This window comes from Vitis vinifera, chromosome 7, assembly GCF_030704535.1.
Source record: "Vitis vinifera cultivar Pinot Noir 40024 chromosome 7, ASM3070453v1".
Classification (NCBI taxonomy): Eukaryota; Viridiplantae; Streptophyta; class Magnoliopsida; order Vitales; family Vitaceae; genus Vitis; species Vitis vinifera.
In genome coordinates this window covers 6,312,804-6,331,996 of record NC_081811.1, presented here as the reverse complement: position 1 = coordinate 6,331,996, position 19,193 = coordinate 6,312,804, and the positions used below count along the sequence as shown (strand labels likewise).

The 19,193-nt window shown below is 36.4% G+C and overlaps 2 protein-coding genes and 1 pseudogene across 2 annotated transcripts; 1 reads left to right on the top strand and 2 right to left on the bottom strand.

The window, feature by feature from the left end:
* Positions 1-7,080: 7,080 nt before the first annotated feature.
* Positions 7,081-8,420, bottom strand: LOC100265145 (hyoscyamine 6-dioxygenase-like; annotated as a pseudogene).
* A 1,025-nt stretch (positions 8,421-9,445) lies between these two features.
* LOC100242856 (RING-H2 finger protein ATL16) lies at positions 9,446-10,932 on the top strand. The gene has a single exon (XM_002263869.4). The coding sequence runs from the start codon at positions 9,605-9,607 to the stop codon at positions 10,658-10,660; it is 1,056 nt and encodes a 351-aa protein (XP_002263905.1). The 5' UTR covers positions 9,446-9,604; the 3' UTR covers positions 10,661-10,932.
* A 1,247-nt stretch (positions 10,933-12,179) lies between these two features.
* On the bottom strand, positions 12,180-19,193 carry LOC100247992 (protein KINESIN LIGHT CHAIN-RELATED 1). Its single transcript, XM_002263831.4, has 2 exons — positions 17,374-19,193; positions 12,180-12,655 (listed from the first exon to the last, which is right to left on the bottom strand). Exons 1-2 carry the CDS (start codon positions 19,068-19,070, stop codon positions 12,409-12,411), a joined length of 1,944 nt encoding a protein of 647 aa, XP_002263867.1. The 5' UTR covers positions 19,071-19,193; the 3' UTR covers positions 12,180-12,408.

Here is a 19,193-nt window from a genome sequence, read left to right as displayed (position 1 = left end):
AAAGACTCTGAACTCTTTCTTTCACAACCAAGAACTTGATGTCAATGTGTTTGGACTTTGACGAACTTCGGTTGTTCTTAGAATACAATTCTGCGGCTTTATTATCACAATTGGTTTTTAATGGTTTCTCAATCCCATCAACAATTCGCAACTGAGTGATAAAATTCTGCATCCATATCCTATGGTTTGATGCCTCGTAGCAAGCTATGAATTCTACCTCCATGGTGGAAGAAACAATAAGTGTTTGTTTAACACTTTTCCATGAAACTGCTCCTCCAGCCAACATGAAGATGTAGCCTAAAGTGGATCTCCTACTGTCAAGACATCCCGCGAAATCGGAGTCCGAATATCCCACAATCTCTAAATGATTGGATCTACGGTATGTGAGCATATAATCTTTAGTTCTTTGTAAATACCGCATAACCCGTTTTGCCTTTTTCCAGTGATCCATACCTGGGTTACTCAAATATCTGCCTAACATTCCAACAATGTACGCAATATCCGGACGCGTACAAACTTGTGTATACATGAGACTTCCTATTGCCGAGGCATAGGGAAACCTCTCCATATCCTTCTTCTCAAGTTCATTTTTCAGACATTGGTGCAAACTAAATTTATCGCCTTTTGCCACAAGCGTGTCTCCTGGTGCACAATTGCTCTTGCCAAATCTACTCAACACTTTATTGATGTAGGCCTTTTGTGATAGCCCAAGTATACCTCTTGAACGATCCCTATAGATCTGTATACCCAGCACAAAAAATGCATCACCAAGATCTTTCATATCAAATTTACTAGATAGAAATCGCTTGGTTTCATGCAAAAGTCCCACATCACTACTTGCAAGTAGAATATCATCAACATATAGCACCAAGATAATGAATTTTCTTCCACTGAACTTGAGGTATATGCATTGATCAACGATGTTCTCTTTAAAACCAAATGAAGTGATCACCTGATCAAACTTTCGGTACCATTGTCGGGATGCTTGCTTTAAACCATATATGGACCTTTTTAATCTGCATACAAATTGCTTTGAATCATTAGACTCAAAGTTCTCCGGTTGCACCATGTATATTGTTTCATCAATGTTACCATTAAGAAACGCAGTTTTAACGTTCATTTGATACAGCTCTAAATCATAATGAGCTACAAGTGCCATGATGATTATGAAGGAGTCCTTTGACGAAACCGGTGAAAATGTCTCCTTATAATCAATGTCTTTCTTTTGAGTGAAACCTTTTGCGACTAGGCGTGCCTTATACTTAACAATGTTGCCTTTTGAATCCCGTTTGGTCTTAAAAATCTATTTACAACCAATTGGTTTTACACCTTCAGGCAACTCTATTATGTCCCAAACAACATTGTCTTTCATTGATTTCATCTTATCCTTCATGGCTTCTATCCACTTCTTAGAGACAAAACTTTGTTTGACTTGATTAACTAAAATTGGATCGTTTTCCAGACCCATGTCAAACTCATGTTCTTGGAGATATACAACATAATCATCTGAAATTGTACTTCTTCTTTCTCTAGTGGATCTCCTCAGTGGCACTTGTACCTGAGGTTCTTGAGGTTGTTGAGCTACCTCTTCATGAACTTGAATCGGTTCCATAATTTGAGCAGGAGGAATCTCAAGTGTGTCTTGAATTTTTGTTATCGACTGTACATTTTGAATAGTGTCATCAAACATAATATGATCAAGTCCAGTCGTAATAATAGGAATACTAACAAATTCCTCTTCAAAAACCACATTTCTTAACGGTTCTCTTCCACTTAACTCAACATCCTCAATGAACTTAGCATTGCCCATTTCAAAGAAGAATCTAGTTGAGGGGTCATAAAATTTGAAGCCTCTCGACCTTTCAGAATACCCTACAAAGTAGCAGCTCACTATTCTGGAGTCCAATTTCTTTTCATTTGACTTGTAAGGCCTAGCTTCAGCTGGACAACCTTAAACATGCAAGTGTCTAATACTAGGTTTCTTGCTAGTCCATAACTCATATGGGGTTTTGGCTACTGCTTTGCTTGGTACTCTATTCAAAATGTAAACTGCAGTTTTGATAGCTTTGCCCCAAAGTGATTCTAGTAAGGTGGAATGACTTATCATACTTCTTACCATATCCTTAAGAGTACGGTTTTGCCTCTGCTACACCATTTTGGCTTGGAGTCCCTGGCATGGTGTATTGAGGAACTATACCACATTCCATCAAATATTTGGCGAATGGCCCTAGACGTTGTTCATCGGATCCGTCATATCTACCATAGTATTCACCTCCACGGTCAAATCTGACGACCTTTATTTTCTTGCTTAATTAGTTTTCAACTTCAGCTTTGAAATTCTTGAACACATCCAATGACTGAGACTTCTCATGAATCAAATAAAGATAGCCATAGCGCGAGTAATCGTCAATGAAAGTGATAAAATATTGTTGTCCATTCCAAGAAGGCGTAGGAAATGGACCACAAATGTCCGTATGTATCAATTCCAAGACGTCACTACACCTATTGCCATCATTTTTCCTCATATTTGTTTGTTTACCCTTAATGCACTCTATACAGACTTGAAAGTCTGAGAAATCAAGTGGATCAAGAATTCCTTCTGATACAAGCCTTTGAATTCGTTGATTTGAAATATGACCCAAACACTTGTGCCATAACATTGATGAATTCTCATTCGTTAATTTTCGCTTAATGCCATAATTACTTGAATGCAAGGTTTCATTTCCATTAGTGACATTTATGTTCAATTTGTATTATTTATCTATTAGACTATCTGTACCAATAACGTTTGAATTTAGATAAAAACTAACCATTCCATTTCTAAATGAACAACAATATCCAAATTTGTCCAGACATGGAACAAAAATTAAATTTCGTCTAAATGACGATACTACAAAAGTCTCTTCTAAATCCAAAGTACATCCAGAGTCTAACTATAATCTAAAAAGACCAATAGCCTTGACTGCAGCCTCGTTTCCATTTCCCACATAGATGTATCTTTCACCATCAGTTGGCATTCGACTCCTTAGGCAATCCTGCATAGTGACGCTTATATGAGTAGTTGCTCCCGTATCTATCCACCAAGTGTCAATAGGCACTACAACTAAATTAATTTCTGAACAAACAAAGTTGAGAAGTATACATTTCTTTTCACGCCAAGCAGCGTATTTGGTACATGTCTTCTTCATATGACTAACCTTTTTGCAAAAGAAACAAGTGATCTCCTTATCTTGTTTCTTTTGCACCTTCTGCTTTGATGTCCTAAAAATTGAAGTTTGTTTTCCTTTATTGTCCCTCTTTCTTTTCTTGTTGGTACCAAATTCCTGAGATGTGGAAGCCAAGTGAGCACTTTCTATCTTCTCTTATTTCAATCTCTCTTCCTCTTGTACACACTGAGCAATAAGCTCATTCAAAGTCCATTTTTCCTTTTGTTTGTTGTAACTGATTTTGAATGGACTAAATTGTGTAGGCAGAGAGATCAAGACCAAGTGCACGAGTATGTCTTCCGACAACTTTAACTTTAGTGCCTTGAGTCTAGTCACAAGATTAGACATTTCCATAATGTACTCCCTTATATTCTATTTCCTTTTATACCGCATAGAGACAAGCTTACTAAGAATAGTGTTTGTCTCAACCTTTTCATTTGCAGCGAATCGGTTTGCTATCTGGTCCAAGAATGCCTTGGCTCGAGTTTCCTCAGGTATTGCACCCCTGATAGCTTCTGGAATTGAGTGCTTCATTATCATTAGACTCATGCAATTGGATAGCTCCCATTTTTCCATAGTAGACCTTTGCTCAATAGTGCTGGCACTAGTAAGATCTGAAGGGCGATTCTCTCTTAATGCATAGTCTAAATCCATGCACCCAAGCACAATTACAACGTGCTCCTTCCATTTCTTGAAGTTTGTGTTATTAAGCACATGAATGTTATTAACATTTGCAAATATAGAAGATGTTGAATTCATAATAATAAAGCTCACAATCAGTCATATAATCATCACACATACATGAATAAATAAAAATTTAACATATACATGTATATGCATGTGGACATATAACAAGATACCTAACACAAACATCAATATTCAATCTTTGGACAAAAATATCAACTTGTAATTGACATCCTTTTCAATATTAATTCATAAATATTGACAATAAAACCAAAAACAATATGCCTGTCTTTGGACTAACATATTGAATACAAGATAAACTTTATATGTCACATATTTATGATTACTTTATTTATTATTATATTAAAATAATATTCCTTTGGGCCGATTATTTTAAATAATAATAATAACATGTTTAGATATTATAAAATAAAAATAAACAAATTATATAATATAAGTTACTTTGAAAATCGATATACATAATTTATTTATTTTAAAATATTAAACACAAACATTACAAGAAATACGGCCTCTGAAGGGCGCGTGGAGCGTGCCTGGAATAGCCTCTGAAGGGCGCCTAGACTGGCGCCTGAAGCGGTTTTGTTGCACGCCTTGAATGGCGCCTCAAATGGTACCTGAACGACGCCTCAAATGGTGCCTTTTTGAATGCCTGAAAACAGCGCCGGACGCCTAAAATGCACCCATTTTGAATGCCTGAATGTCATCCCAACGGCACCTGAAATGGTGCTGAATGATGCCTAGAATTGGCCCAGATTTATTTTCTGTTGTTTCTGTATTAATAAGTGTTTTGGTGAAAATGGGAGGCTCTGATACCAATTGTTAGATTTCTTTATTTTCCATTATCACCCAAGACACAAAAAACATGATTTCATTTTATATTTTGTTGAAGATGTATGGATCTTCTAAGGCTGTAGAGGGACCACCTTTCCTTTAGATTCTCTCTGATGATGGGAACAGGACAGAACAAGTTCCTTTTGTTTCAAAATGTTGTTGTCATACAAGGAACTGACATTTGGATTTATACCCTCCTGCCTTAGGGCCCATACCCTTTGGCTATTGGGCCTCACGAGTCTTAGGTGCCTATCATCTAAGGTCCGTGATGGCATTGGGCTCTGCACATAGGTGACCCATAGTCTTAATCAAATAGAAATTGTATATATATGGATAGCTAAATCCCAACAATATTTAATATAATGTAGGTCCATATTTATTCTATCAAAATATACTTCAAATTAAACAAAATTTAATACAAATAAAATATTTTAAAAATAATTTAAAACTTTAAAAATAACATAATTATCACTCAAATTTATGGATTTAAAATGATTTTATTATTTTTCTTCTACACATAATTATGTTTTAATACATTTTTTTAATCATTGGAATGGACTTTGAATCAAACAAGATCTTTATAATTATGATTTTATTATAATATTACTATTCATATCATATGTTTTTATAAAGATGTTAATAGTTAAAATAAACAAATTATTTTTAAAAACAATTTATATTTTTTTCAAAAAAAAAAGTGTTTACAAAAATAACTTATGGTTGTTTTTTTTTTTAGGAAAAGATTAAAAATTATATCTTTTTTCTCTAATGGAAGATGAATTTTTAAACACGAGTGTTAAAAATGTGGTTAATATTATATTTTAGAAAAAAAAAAAAAAGGTATCTAAACAAAGTGAAACAACTCAATTTGACTCAATTTGATAAGGAAAAAACAATTTCCTTAAATAAATTGAACTAGTCAGAGCAAATGACGGTAAACATTTGGAACAAAAAGATAAACATATTTAATGATAATATGATTCTGGGAGAAGGCAAATATTGCTGAGAGACATCAGAGCAATAGGCAAATATTGCTGAGACGTCAGAGCAATTTATTTTCAGGACGGTGAAGAGTTTGGGCATAAATATTACGAGTTAATAAAGTTTACTTAATATTGTGTTAATTAAGTTAACCCATGGCTTTTACTTTCGTTTCATTGTTTTTTTATGGTTTCCTCTAATATCTCTATTGAATTAGTCTACCTTGCAAGCTTGCATTTATATTGGGTGGATTATTATCTTTAAGTAAATATAAATTGACAATAAAAATGACAAAATCGTGAGTACTTGTCATAAAGAAATCGTGGGAAGGTATTACATTTTTAAGTATAAAAAAAGGGGAAATATATATATCTATATGTAGGCATAAAGGGCACCATCAGAACAGATGGAGTCAAGAAACCATATAATAAAAACGTATTATTTATATTAAAAGTAAAAACGAATTAGACATTGATTAATTAAATTTAAATAAAATTGCATTCAAAAATAAGGATTTGATAATACACATTCCAAAACCCAAGTCACATTGATAGGGTTGATGATATTGTATGATTCGAAAACCATTAAATATGATTTTCGATGTATTTTTTATTTTTAAAAATAGACAATAGTAAAAACTTATACATAAAATAATGAATCTTTTATATAAAATATATAGGTTTATATAAATCTAAGTGAAATTCTACGTTAGGAGGAGACAAGAAATAGTATAAGATATTTATATTTTAAAATATCATATTTCATTATAATGGATATGTATAACAAGAAATAATATAAGATATTTATATTTTAAAATATCATATTTCATTATAATGGATATGTATATCTTAAAATACCATTTTCAAAATATTATATGCTTAACGGTATGTTATGTTAGGTTTATATTTAATTTTTAAAATAAAAAAATGTTATTGTTTTTTTAAAATTTAAAATTTATTTAAAATAAGAATTGTATTAAATTCTAATATTTGCTATGAAAAATATGAAATTTATATGTGATGTTTAGAAATTGTTCAATTATTTAAAATTTAGTAAATATTTATTTATTTATAAAAATGATTCATTCAAAGTCATCTCAATGTTGGATTGGATGGGATTAGGTCAACCCACCAAGGTTTCACCCCAATAGATCATTGGAATAAAAGAAAAATTATACATTTTTTATTTATTTATGGCGCCTTAATCCATGCTTTATGACCACAAAACCCTTGAAGAAAATTGCCAGGCGCCAGCAGACAGATCTACGTCCAAAGCCTGAAGAGATTATTAGTGAGGAATAGGCATCATTTGATCTCCAGGACTACATACATGAATAGTCCCTTCAAAGAAACCGTATGTTTGGATGCGGCACCATAAATTAAGCTTGGAGCTTGTGAGGGTTGAGGACAGTTTCAGGGTCACCTGTAGCGGCTGTGTAGGTGCCAAAAAAGTCAACGTATTTAAAGGCCTTGTAGAGCGGGGGATTGCTTGAATTGACCAGAGCTTCTGCGGGGTGGATGACACAGTCAGGAGAAGGATTTATGAAGGTGGCAGAAGTCGTCCGTGCTTCTCTTGGATTTGTCATCACCCGGTGCTCAGCGCCTCTCAGCTTCCCATTACTGATAATCTACACCCAAATTTAACTCAGTTTGTAATGCTAAACTACATCAAGCATCATGAAATATATGCAAGAGACGGGAGATTAGACCTGTAACTGGTAGCCAATGTTAACAACAAAAGCGTGTGGAAGAGGCTCGACACCCAGCCATTGCCCAATGCCCATCTTTATAGACTTGAAGCCCACCCACATCCCCTTGAAGCACAACGGTTTTGAGGTTAGGGTCACAGTGTTTAGGTAATCCCAGGGTCAAGCTTGGATCTGGGCACCGCGGATAATGATTCACTGACAGCATCTGGCCTTTGCTAAGTTAGCCCTGTTCCAGTCCTAGTCCTTCACATATCAGATCCAAAATCTTCAAGCTCAACTTCCTTAGTTCAACTGAATAAGCCCCAACAATTTCTCTGCAGTTTGAAGGGCAATCATGGATCATGGTTTAGTTCTAAGCACAATTACATTGATGGCAGTATTGGGGTGGGTTGCTAACTTTACCGATATCTAGTAGGCTTTTCAGGCCAAATCTGCACTTGGTCTTGTAGAGGATGACAAGGGTGTCTTAGAATATCGCTCCAAAAGTGCACCTCTTCAGTCTCATAGGTGAAATTGCTTGTGTAGAGCCTGCAACTTTTGTTGAGGTCAGTGGAGTAAAGGCTTGCCTTGTCCTCAGCTGGCAGGTTGAAGAACTCCTTGAATATGCTCATGCTGTCATCTATTAGATTATCTGAAACCCCATGGTTGATCACCTGTTTACAGTATTTGAATAAAACCGTAACCATTCTTTCATAGCATATATATCATTTTCTTGAACAAAAATTGTACATAATGGATACTTAAACAAAAAAGTTAAGCGTTAAAGAATATTAGATATGTGAATCTGAAAGAGTCCATATTCCTGGCTAGCTTCCAAAATTTTCTGAATTGTTTCAGCTCGATCAGAGCTCTCTGCTTTCCCAAGATCAATCAGAGCAATACTTTTGCAAGGAGGCACAATGAGCTTCCCAGGTCTGTCTTGGTGGAAAAACATAATTTTCAGGCAAGGATTGAGCATTAGTAGACCAGCTTGAAACAAGTGCTTCCATCTTCTTAATGCCAATCTTTTAAGGAATACACTGGTATGGATCATGGACAACACAGATTTATAAGTGCTTCCAGTTCCGCAGAAAAATATTGTATATTCCATTTCACAACTTTATGCTTCACTATTTTCTTCTGATACTAGAGAAAAATGAAATTATATACCCTTTCCAAACCTTATACTTTTACTAGGTCCTCGAGCTAGATATTAACAGAAGAAAAATAAAGTATATATTCCCTTTCAAAATCTTTGACTTCTACCAAGTCCTCCAGCTAAATATTAACAGAAAAGAACAACCAAGGAATTTGAATTTATGTGTTAACTAACATTGAGAATCATTCATGGCCTGGAAACGCTAGAAACGAAAAGACATTTAGAGCAACAGACAGTTAAGGACTAGGATGCAGCTTCAGAGAGTTAGGCACAAACAGAACTCATATTTATCTGTTTTCCCTGATCTTCAATTCAGATACTGATTATCAAGTCAGTCTCTCCATAGGAGCTGCCCCATTTCCAGCAAATGAAAACTGAGGGAGAGAGCTGAGATGAATATCCTTTGGAGGTGGCTTAAATTAATGACAAGCTAATGACAATTGAAGAGGTTTAGGCAGCTATAGTGAAGCATAAAGTGTGGTTATTATCATGTGAAACAAGATGTTTAAGTCATCTACACAATGCTAAAACAGAGGAATGGTGGGCTCCTGTCATACTACACTGGCATAATGCAAGGGAAACTGCTTCTTCAGTCTCTCCATTTTCATTAATTACTCAATTAGGAAACAAATTTTCAGTCTTGAAAGAGATCATCTCCATAATGGGAATTACACAAGTCAGATTGGGCTTTTGTCCAACTTTAACTTCATCTCCATAACTCTGCTGCATCTTCACACAGTCACATGTGTCTCTCAAAAGTTTCCTTCTCACTCAGTGCAAGCCCTTTCTTTAATCCTTTGACTTTCTAGTACTTAGGACAATATGGCACACCACTTGGGGTTTTCTTATAAACTCTCTTTCTCATAATCTCTATTTCTCAAGACAATATGGTATCCCACTTGGGGGTTCTCTTATAATCTCTCTCTCTCTCTCTCTCTCCTCTTCAAGACCTTATCAGTCAAAATCATGTATATCTTCTGCATCACTACTTCAAAATACTCATTTTCCTCATAAGTTTCTCCAGACCCAGCTCTTATGGATCGATTCCACATGCATTTTTCCAACCATGGATCCGAAGCTCTTGTTTACATCAAAACCCATGAAAACCCAATCTATCAACCCTCCTCCCCTGCTTCAGACACTGCTTTCCCTATCTTAGCCATTGCTGTGCTAAGCATTATGGCCACGGCTTTCTTACTAGTTAGTTACTACATCTTCGTGATCAAGTGCTGCTTGAGCTGGCACCATATTGAACTGCTCAGACGGTTTTCTACCTCTCAATCTCGACAGCAGGAAGATCCACTGATGGACTATTCACCTACGTTTCTGAATCGTGGGCTGGATGAATCCTTGATTCACCAAATCCCAACTTTTCTGTTCAGAAGAGGACAGAGTGAAGAGGGAAGCTTCCATGGATGTGTGGTCTGTTTGAACGAGTTTCAAGAACATGATATGATAAGAGTTCTTCCCAACTGCAGCCATGCATTCCACTTGGATTGCATTGATATATGGCTACAAAGCAATGCTAATTGTCCCTTATGCAGATCAAGCATTTCAGGAACAACCCGGTACAGAAATGATCCGATCATTGCCCCAAGCTCTTCACCCCAAGATCCACGGCCATTCAGTGAGGCTCTCATGGGCGGTGATGATGATTTTGTGGTCATAGAATTGGGGGGAGGAGACGACAGAGGCGTCATACTACCACCAAGACAACAAGAAAGAGCTGATTCAAGAGAACTGTTGGTGCAATCTAGAGGCCCCTCCCCAACAAAGTTGCAGCAGAAGCTAGAGAACAAAAAATCAAGAAAGTTTCATTATGTTTCAAGTATGGGAGATGAGTGCATTGATGTAAGAGAAAAAGATGATCAGTTCTTAATCCAACCCATCAGGAGATCTTTCTCAATGGACTCTGCGGCAGATCCCCAGCTTTATATGACCGTTCAGGAGATCATAAGGAATAAAAATAGGCCTCTCAGTGAGGTTAGTACTAGTCAAGAATGTGATAGCAGAGTCAGAAGGTCATTCTTTTCCTTTGGACATGGCCGAGGATCCAGAAATGCAGTTCTTCCTATTGAATTCTTAGTATAGAGTTTGAGGTTTCTTTCCCCCCCACCTTTTTTTTTTTTTTTTTTTTCTTAATTTGTTAATTGTTTTTTTCCCTGTTTGATATCTGGTTTTGAGTTGGAGAAGATGGAATAGTTTCATAAAGAGAATTTTATGAGTGTAAAGTAATTGTGGATGATATCATAGATAGTGTGATAAGGGTGGTTAGTAGAATTGAGTTCTTGCTGAAATGTAGGCATGGAAATGAGAATCATTGCTTAACCCACTAGTGCTGGAAAAGACTCTTTATTCTGGTTTGAGTTTCTTCCTCTTCATGAATGAAAATGATTGTGCTTTCTTATTCTCCCTTTATGTGTAGAATGCCAGAGAGAGGAGTGAAATGGAAGCAAAGGTTAGAGGGACCCCATCTTTCCAAACAATCGAGTGACCATAGTGAAAGCATCAGAGAGAAGTCTCTTTTGGAGCCATCACCATCATTCTTGTCTTTGGTGCAATTATTTTGGCGTAGATGAAGGCCCAAACACATGATTCTGGTTTGCCATTTTCATTGTTTCTTGCCAGAAATAACCAGCTTTGTTCCTTCACTATAGGATTCTGTATCCAAAACTTTGAGAAACGGAGAAAGGGTCTACTAAGGCTCTTGTGAAGTGTTTTTTTTTTTTTTTAAATAATTTTGAAAAACAGTTTTTAAAAATAGATTTTTTTAAATAATTTTAATGTTTTATAAAACAAAAGTTTGTTTCAAAACCTAAAATGCTTTTATTCTATTTTTCATATTTTAAATATGTTTTAAAATACTTTTATATGTAATGTTTCATTTTAATTATTCTTTATATTTGTATAATTATTTTTTAAAACAATTAAATTTTTTTTTTTGAAAATATCTTATTTTCTGATGTATTTTTTTTTTCTTTATTTTTTTATTTTATTTAAAAAAAAACAGAAAACTATTTTCGAAAACAATTACCAAATAAACCCAAAATTTCATATAACAAGAATCATGTATAATTAAAGACCTAGAGTCCATTTGGGGAGATTGAGCCCTTGAGGAGGAAAAATCTCATACATATCAGCATCAAAACTTGCAAGGTTTTTACTGACCTGAAAATATAAGAGGAACCTCATTTTTTTTTTTCTTTTTTTGGTGGTGGATGAGTACAGAGCATCCTGGCTCATATACCTTCATATAAGCTGAAGACAGGGTGTACAAGGACAGAAAATAACCATTAGATGAAGCATACCAGAAGGTGGGAAAAAAAGGCAATATGATATCAAACAGAGCCCACCTCAGGATTTGATTCAGGTCAATGGAGCATCATAAAAAATTCCAAGTGAAATATGGTCTTCACTTCATTATAACAAAATAAAATTCCCACACTCTTAAGGTTCTTGTAAATTACTCAAAATATCGATCCCCCAAGTACAGTTTAAATTAGGTTGTCATATGATTGGAATGCCACAAAATTGTTTCTCTGATAACCTGAGCAAACAGCAAGAGTGTAGGATAAGGTGAGTCTGATGAGGATGAAAACAAGTCAACACCTGGTAAAGAAGTTGTTAAGGTTTCCCCAAAATGGATATCAAAGAATAGCAAAATTCATGGGTATCTGCTTAGGCACCTTCATGGATGCTAAGCCAGTAGCTACATTATTATATGTATTACAAAGATACCAAAATAACCAAACCGATAATCTATGCCGTAGCCAGGAGAAAACTCAATTTTGCATCAATGTGCTTCACTATGCAGTAGGTCAGTTCATAAAAAGAGTATGCTAAATTACATTCGATCGCTTTTCATCAACTGGAACATCAGATGGCAAATTTCTGGTTGGGGCAGACCCAGTAGAGTGGGGCAAAGGCAAGGCCTTTGTAATAAGCTCATTTGAGGTTGCACCACGAGCTTTCTTCTTTAGTTCTGTGAGAATCCTTTGGGCTTCTCTGAGTTCTTCATAAGCACTCGGCCCATGGCCTTCCCATGCATCAATCACTCGCTGCTGGAACTCAATTGCAAGCACATAGCTATACAATGAAAACAATAAAATTTCAGGTTACACATTTCTACCCACAACAGCAAAATCACATATTTTATTTGGTTTAATTGATTGAATGGTGACAACCCACATAAAGAACTAAGATGCACTCACACAGCTCAGCATGTGGCTTCATTTAAGTACTTCAGATATATAATTCTAGTTCAAGTTCTCTGCCCAGATTAACATTAAGTTGGAGAATTTCCTCGAGCAACCATTTTTAGGCTGTCTAGGAATGCTAATCTACTTAGCAACACAATATTCCAAATTTTGTAGCAAGGATAAAAGGCAGGATTTGGAAAGGTAATGAATAAAAATACAAGAAAGAAGCAGAGTTGAGCAACTAGTTGAAGCAGAAACCCACAAAGAAAGCAATTCCATGATGTATAAACAACTTGGCCCAAATAAATTATTCCAAAATCCTCTTAAACATGAAGTGATGAATGTCAATCATAAGAAAGACCATTTTATCTCATGAGTAGCTAGAATCTCAAAACCAACCAACACACCTCTAGGACCACCCCCATACATTTGTGAACACAAGCCAAATTAAAAACGACTTAGTTATTCAATTAGAAGTAAAGTTTCCCACCTCATGGGGGGAACTCAGCAAGATGGAAAGGTTAGTGGTCACTGCAGAGGCTTTACACCCTTACAGATTAGGCCCTATGGGTGAACACAGAATGTGGTGGTTCTGAACAGTCAGCCATCAAAGTTCACTCCTAGTGAATCATTCTACCTGTAAATATTTAACACCAGAAAATCCTGGTGAGACCCACTCGAGATTTCCAACACCATCCAAAGTGGCTTTCTACAGCTAGGAAGCTAGGATCAATGAGATCCTGCTAATCGACAATTTAATCTAAGAGCTGCCATTATAAGCAACTCCAAGAAAGACTATTTAACAAACCAGCAGTCAGCAAGGCAAGAAGTTTCAATACATACAAAATACAACATAACAAAGAAGTCCCAAAAGGAAGGTCAGGAGAAGCCATGTTATCGCCTGTTGCCTAACATGAGCTTGGTTTTTGAGGATCCGATAGTTTTCCTGCACCAATTTTCCCTAAATTGCAAAGTAAGGAAAATCCATGAAAATCCATACTCAAAACCATGTCACTGAGGAAACAATTGGGTCAGGATCAAGTGGAAACTAAACTAACAATGTAAGGGCAAAGTAGATAAAATCCTGTTCAATTCAAATCTTCAAAAGAACTGGTCATCATAGGTAATTATTTGTTATTTACTTCCACAAGCAGCTTCATAAAATTGGCTATTCAAGAATTCCATTCTATTCAAGATTTCCTTTCTCTAACATGGAATGCCTCATGATCATTCCTAAGATTAGCCCTTCATGTGGATGTACAAGGAGCAAGAATCTTATAGCAACCAGCCACATGCCATGGGAAGAACATGGAAAATAAGTGCAAATTATGTAACATTCCTGAGGAAGATACTGCATTAAATATGGAAATAAGAACACTAGTCAGACATGGTCCTGGTCCTTCCAATTTCTCAGCATAGTATAAATGCATCAAGAAACTGAAGGGCCTCATCAGTCATCTGTTGTGAAAGTCCTTTGGTGACAGACAGTGACATTTATCCAAAGGTGGGGAGAACAAGAAGATCTCCTGGCACAAATTCAAATTTTTTACTGTGAACTCAGCACCATGCTAAGAACCGACCATTCTCACCAACAAAATAATATCTAGCTAAAAAACTTGTAAATGTAACCAAAAATCAACTTTCATTGTATTTCCATTTTGATGAGAAACTTCTCTTGTATTATCTTTTGTTTTTTATGGAACAATGCCTAAGATCCTCATCTACTTTCTCTTTTTAAGGAAAACAAAGAAATATATTAAAAACACCTAGCAAATGGGCACACAGAAATACATAAGACGTATATAGGGACACCAAAAGGCAAAGAACAAGAAGAGAGAAGCAAAAAATACTCCTTCCCCTTACTTGTAACCTTACCAATCAACAAAATGTACCATAGACATGGACACCTCCTCAAAACCCCCTTTAAACCACTTCAAAATATTTACTCATAAAAAGGGTTTTAAGTTCTTGATCTAAAGGCTCTACATTGTTAAAAGACCTTCAATTTCTCTCTTTCCAAATAATCCAAAATAAACGCAAAGAAGCAACTTTCCATGCTTTCTTCCGCTACTTACTAATGAAGGATCTATGCCAACTTAAAAGGGTTGTTTTTACCGAAGAATTTAGCATCTATACCACATTCCAAACAAGAAGACCAGCTTCCATAGGATTTTTGCTCCAGCAAAATGAAGGAGGATGTGCTCCATAGATTCATCCTCATCTTTGCACATAAAACATATACTCACCAAAGTCCATCCTCTCCTGTTTAACCAATCCATTGTCAAAATTCCTTTCCAACCTACTTCCCAAGCGAAAAAGCTCACTTTTGTTGGAACCCATTGATTCCAAATAACATCCACCAAAAAGGCTTTGATCTCTTATGCTCCAAATAAGAATAATAGAATTAATTAAAAAAATTTCTGCTCATTAAACTATCCAATCCATCCCATCTTCATCATCCCTCTTTATTGATTTCCATTTTCATTGCAATCTCAAAAGAAACACTTCAACACCATCTAACTCCCAATTATAGAGTTCTCTTGAGAAGCAAGGAATACAATGCTAGTCCCCTTCCTTGTCAACGTGCTCCCATGCATTTGCTACCCAAGCATTGTTTAAGATATAGCATACAATGAAGGGAAAGAAACAATCAAAGATGAATCGCCACACCATGTAGTTGCTCACAATAAAATAAATTTTACTTTTGAAATCTCAATGTCTTTAATTTACTGCCTTCTACAATCCTTCATCATTCCCCTTCCTTGCCTTAAGAGAACATCATCCCCCCTTCTTCCCCAAGTTTCCCAATGATAACCTGCTTCCATAAAAGGTCCCTCTCCAATGCAAACCTCTAATACCACTTTCCAAGAAGAGCCTTGTGGAAAAAGAACAGATTTGTAGGAAGCTCCCAAAAGGAGACCTAGATAAGTAGAAAGGAGCACCCCTACTCTATCCGCTAATGCAACTACCAATTCCTCTTCAATAGTAACACCTGCTAGTGGAATTAAATCACTCTTTTCCAGTTTAATTCTCAACCCATAAATTGCCTCAAACCATATTAAAATTCAACTAAGATGAACATTTGATCTTTGCATGTCTCACAAAAAATGGGAGTATCCTAGCAAACAATAGGTTAGATACTTCCACCACCACATTGCCCCTACTTCCCACCTTAAAAATCGAGAAGAAAGCCTCCTCCCAAGCTTTCTTTAAAAGATAATTGAGAGCCACCATAACAAATAAATAGGGGAAAAAATGGCCCCTTGGCCCCAACCTCCTTGACCTTTGAAAGAAGTTGATATGAGCACCAATAATGAGTATCGAGAACCTAACCGTAGAGATACACCACTTAATTCATCCAATCCACATTCAAAACCTATTTTCTCCACAACTACATGTAGGAATCCCTAGTCTAAATGATTATAAGCCTTCTCAATGTCCTTGTTTTGCCTTTTGGTACACATTGTATACATCGTGTGTACATTGTTGTGCTCTTTTTAAGGCACTATTAATATATTCTCTTTTATTGCCTTTAAAAAAAAAAAAAAAAAAAAAAAAAAGCCCTCTTAGTGAAGTTTGCATAAAACACTGTTAGAAGATCTTTTCAATCTAGAAATTATTTGCAATAAGAACAGTGTCTAAAATTTGTCTACCCTCAACGAAGATGTTTTGAGAGTCGAAGACCACTCTACCCATCACTTTATTGAGTCTATCAGCTAACACCCTTGTTAATAATTAGTACAGGCCCCCCACCAAGCGAATAAGCCTAAAATCCTTCAAATTTTTTGTTGCACCTTTTTTAGAAATTAAGACCAAGAAAGTGGTGTTTAAACCTCTTTCAAAGAGACTTCGCTCATAGACCTCTAAAATTTTGAATTTTGTTTCTCATAAGTAAAGTGATTTTGAATTGTGAGAGGGTAAATGCTATGAGTACATAAGCACAACGTAATCAAGTTAATGATGTGTGTGCATGAGCTTTATGTTGGCCTACCTCTTACCACAAGACATCTTGCACTTGGGACTGTCTATGTGAATTTTTAGAAGTTAAAACACTAACAAATATTTAATCATTCAAAACCTTTTTCGTTTTACTTTTGATGATAAGTTGACCACTCATGTTAAGGAAATACCACATTGATAGGAATGAATTATAACCCACATAGATGTCCAATAAGATGAATAAATTCCAGAACTATCCCCAATTATTCCAGTGTTTCTTCACTTCAACCACCATGTTATACAGATATGTATCGCACATCCAAGTCGAAAACTGTTTCAGATGCAATGAAACAGAAAGACAAGTTCAGCGAGAAAGCAACCTAGGACTTTTTTCAATACTAGACCATTAGTTACAGGAAAAGACATAGTGACTAAAGAAGTATAAACAAGTATGAAATAAAAGGTACATATTTCATTCCATGGTGAGTTATATTCCCTAGAGGTAGCCTTAGGGTAGGAATCAACTATAATCAACATAAAAACATCACATTAATAAATAGACAGACAGACACATTTATAGAACTAACATAATTTCAACAATTGTAAGATAATGAACTAGCATCATAAACCGAAAATGAAAAAAGAACTGTGGCAAATCATCCATACCTTCCCATGGCACCATATGCTTTTGAAAGGTTCTGGCATGCCTCAATTGAATCCGCATGATGAGGGCCAAGTGAGACATCCATAATGTCCTTTGCAACTGCAAACATCTGTGCAGCTGACTGAGGTCTATCAAGTTCTAAATATGCTGCCCCCAAATTGTTGTAAATGTACCCCACCCCAAAGTGCTTTGAACCAAAGCTCTCTTTCAACCTTTCTGCAGCACTCTCCAAGTAGGGAATGGCCTGCGCCACCTTACCTGTCAATAGAAGCAACCATCCTATTCTTGCAGAAACACTTCCTTCTGAGTGCTGTTCTTGCGGGAGCTTCTCAAGCATGGCCAGAGTTCTCTTCAACAATGAAATTGCAGTTTCAAATTCATTCATAGTCTCATACTGCATTGATATCTCCATGTACGCCTCAGCAACTTCAACAGGAGACACCATTTCTCTCTTATCAAGAACTCCACAGGCAATCTCTAAGCACCTCTTTGAGTCTGCAAACTTCTCCTGATTACACAAGGCTTTTGCCATAGAAATAAAAACCAGTGCTCGATTCTCACTCTCTTTATCAGTCCGCTGAACAACACCCTTCAAAGTATTTATGGCTTCATCATACTTCCCCAATGCAATCTGCATATTTGCAGCATCAATCTCCGCACGTAGTAGTTCAGAACTAAGACCCCAATTCTTCAAAACCTTCTGTGATAACTCATTCTGTTCCAATGCCTTCTGGTGCTCTTCCAACCCAGTATAAACAACCCCAAGAAGTCGCCTATCATGTGCCACCTCTACTGAATTATGTCCCAATTGTTTCTTATGTATCTCCAACGCCTTCAAACAAAATGGCAGTGCTTCCTTAAAATTCAGAACTGCAGTGTGCGCTTCAGCCAAATCCCGATATGCTGCACCCAATTCCTTGCTATCTTTCTCCAAAGTCATTTCCTTTATTTCCAAACATTTGGTGAGATTCACAAGAGCTTCCTCTCTCCTCCCCACGGCAGTCTTCACATTTGCCAACTCAAGCTGGACGGCATGAAGCACCGGCCTAATATCATCAACACTACAAGAACCCTCCTCCTCTAACCTACCCAATACCCTATTGGCTCTATTAAGGTACCCCAAACTGTCATTAAACCTTTTTAAGCTATAATTAGCAGAACCCATTAATTGTAAAGCCATGGCAACAAGTAAAGAAGGTTTGTCATTTTTATCTAAAGCCTTTAAAGCTCTATTAGCAAATGCCAGAGTCTTTTCAGGGTCCTCACCTTCCTGGTCCATTTTGAGGCCAAGTTTCAAGGAAGCCAACCCAAGCTCTTTCTCATCAAAAGATGACTCCATTTCTTGAAATGCTTTTAGCATTGACTCAGTTGAGGTTGCAGACTCAAAAGTCTCCTCAAGCTGCGATCTTTCTTTGATTTTTCTCTGTCTTGAGGAGATTTGCGGGGGAGTTTCACTCTGGGTATTGAGATTTCGAGATGAGTTTGTCTGAAATGGGTCGGATTTGGCCTTTGAGAGTAGCAAACCACTGGCTTTTTTGCAGGGTCTGATATGGTTGGATGACGACGATGATAATGATGAAACGTGATCATTGGCGGATATAGAGGGAGAGAGTTCCGGGATGTAATTTCTGGAAAGAAGAGGAGTAAGGTTTCTGTAATAGGAGAGGTGTGATACAAGCTTCGACGAAGCTCGTCTCATGGCGGATTCCCTGAGTGGCCAAAACCCTTGAGAAACCCTTTGTCTCACTGGCTCCTCTGTTTCGGTGAGACTTGGGAGAGGTTGGGAGAACGGTGTCGTTTTGATTCGGCTTTTATGTTGGGC

Coding starts and splice junctions, on each gene's coding strand:
- LOC100242856 (XM_002263869.4), top strand. CDS start 9,605: ATGGATCGATTCCACATGCATTTTTCCAACCATGGATCCGAAGCTCTT.
- LOC100247992 (XM_002263831.4), bottom strand. CDS start 19,070: ATGAGACGAGCTTCGTCGAAGCTTGTATCACACCTCTCCTATTACAGA. Junction 12,656..17,373: donor GCATATGGTGCCATGGGAAG/GTATGGATGATT, acceptor TTCATTGTATAG/CTATGTGCTTGCAATTGAGT.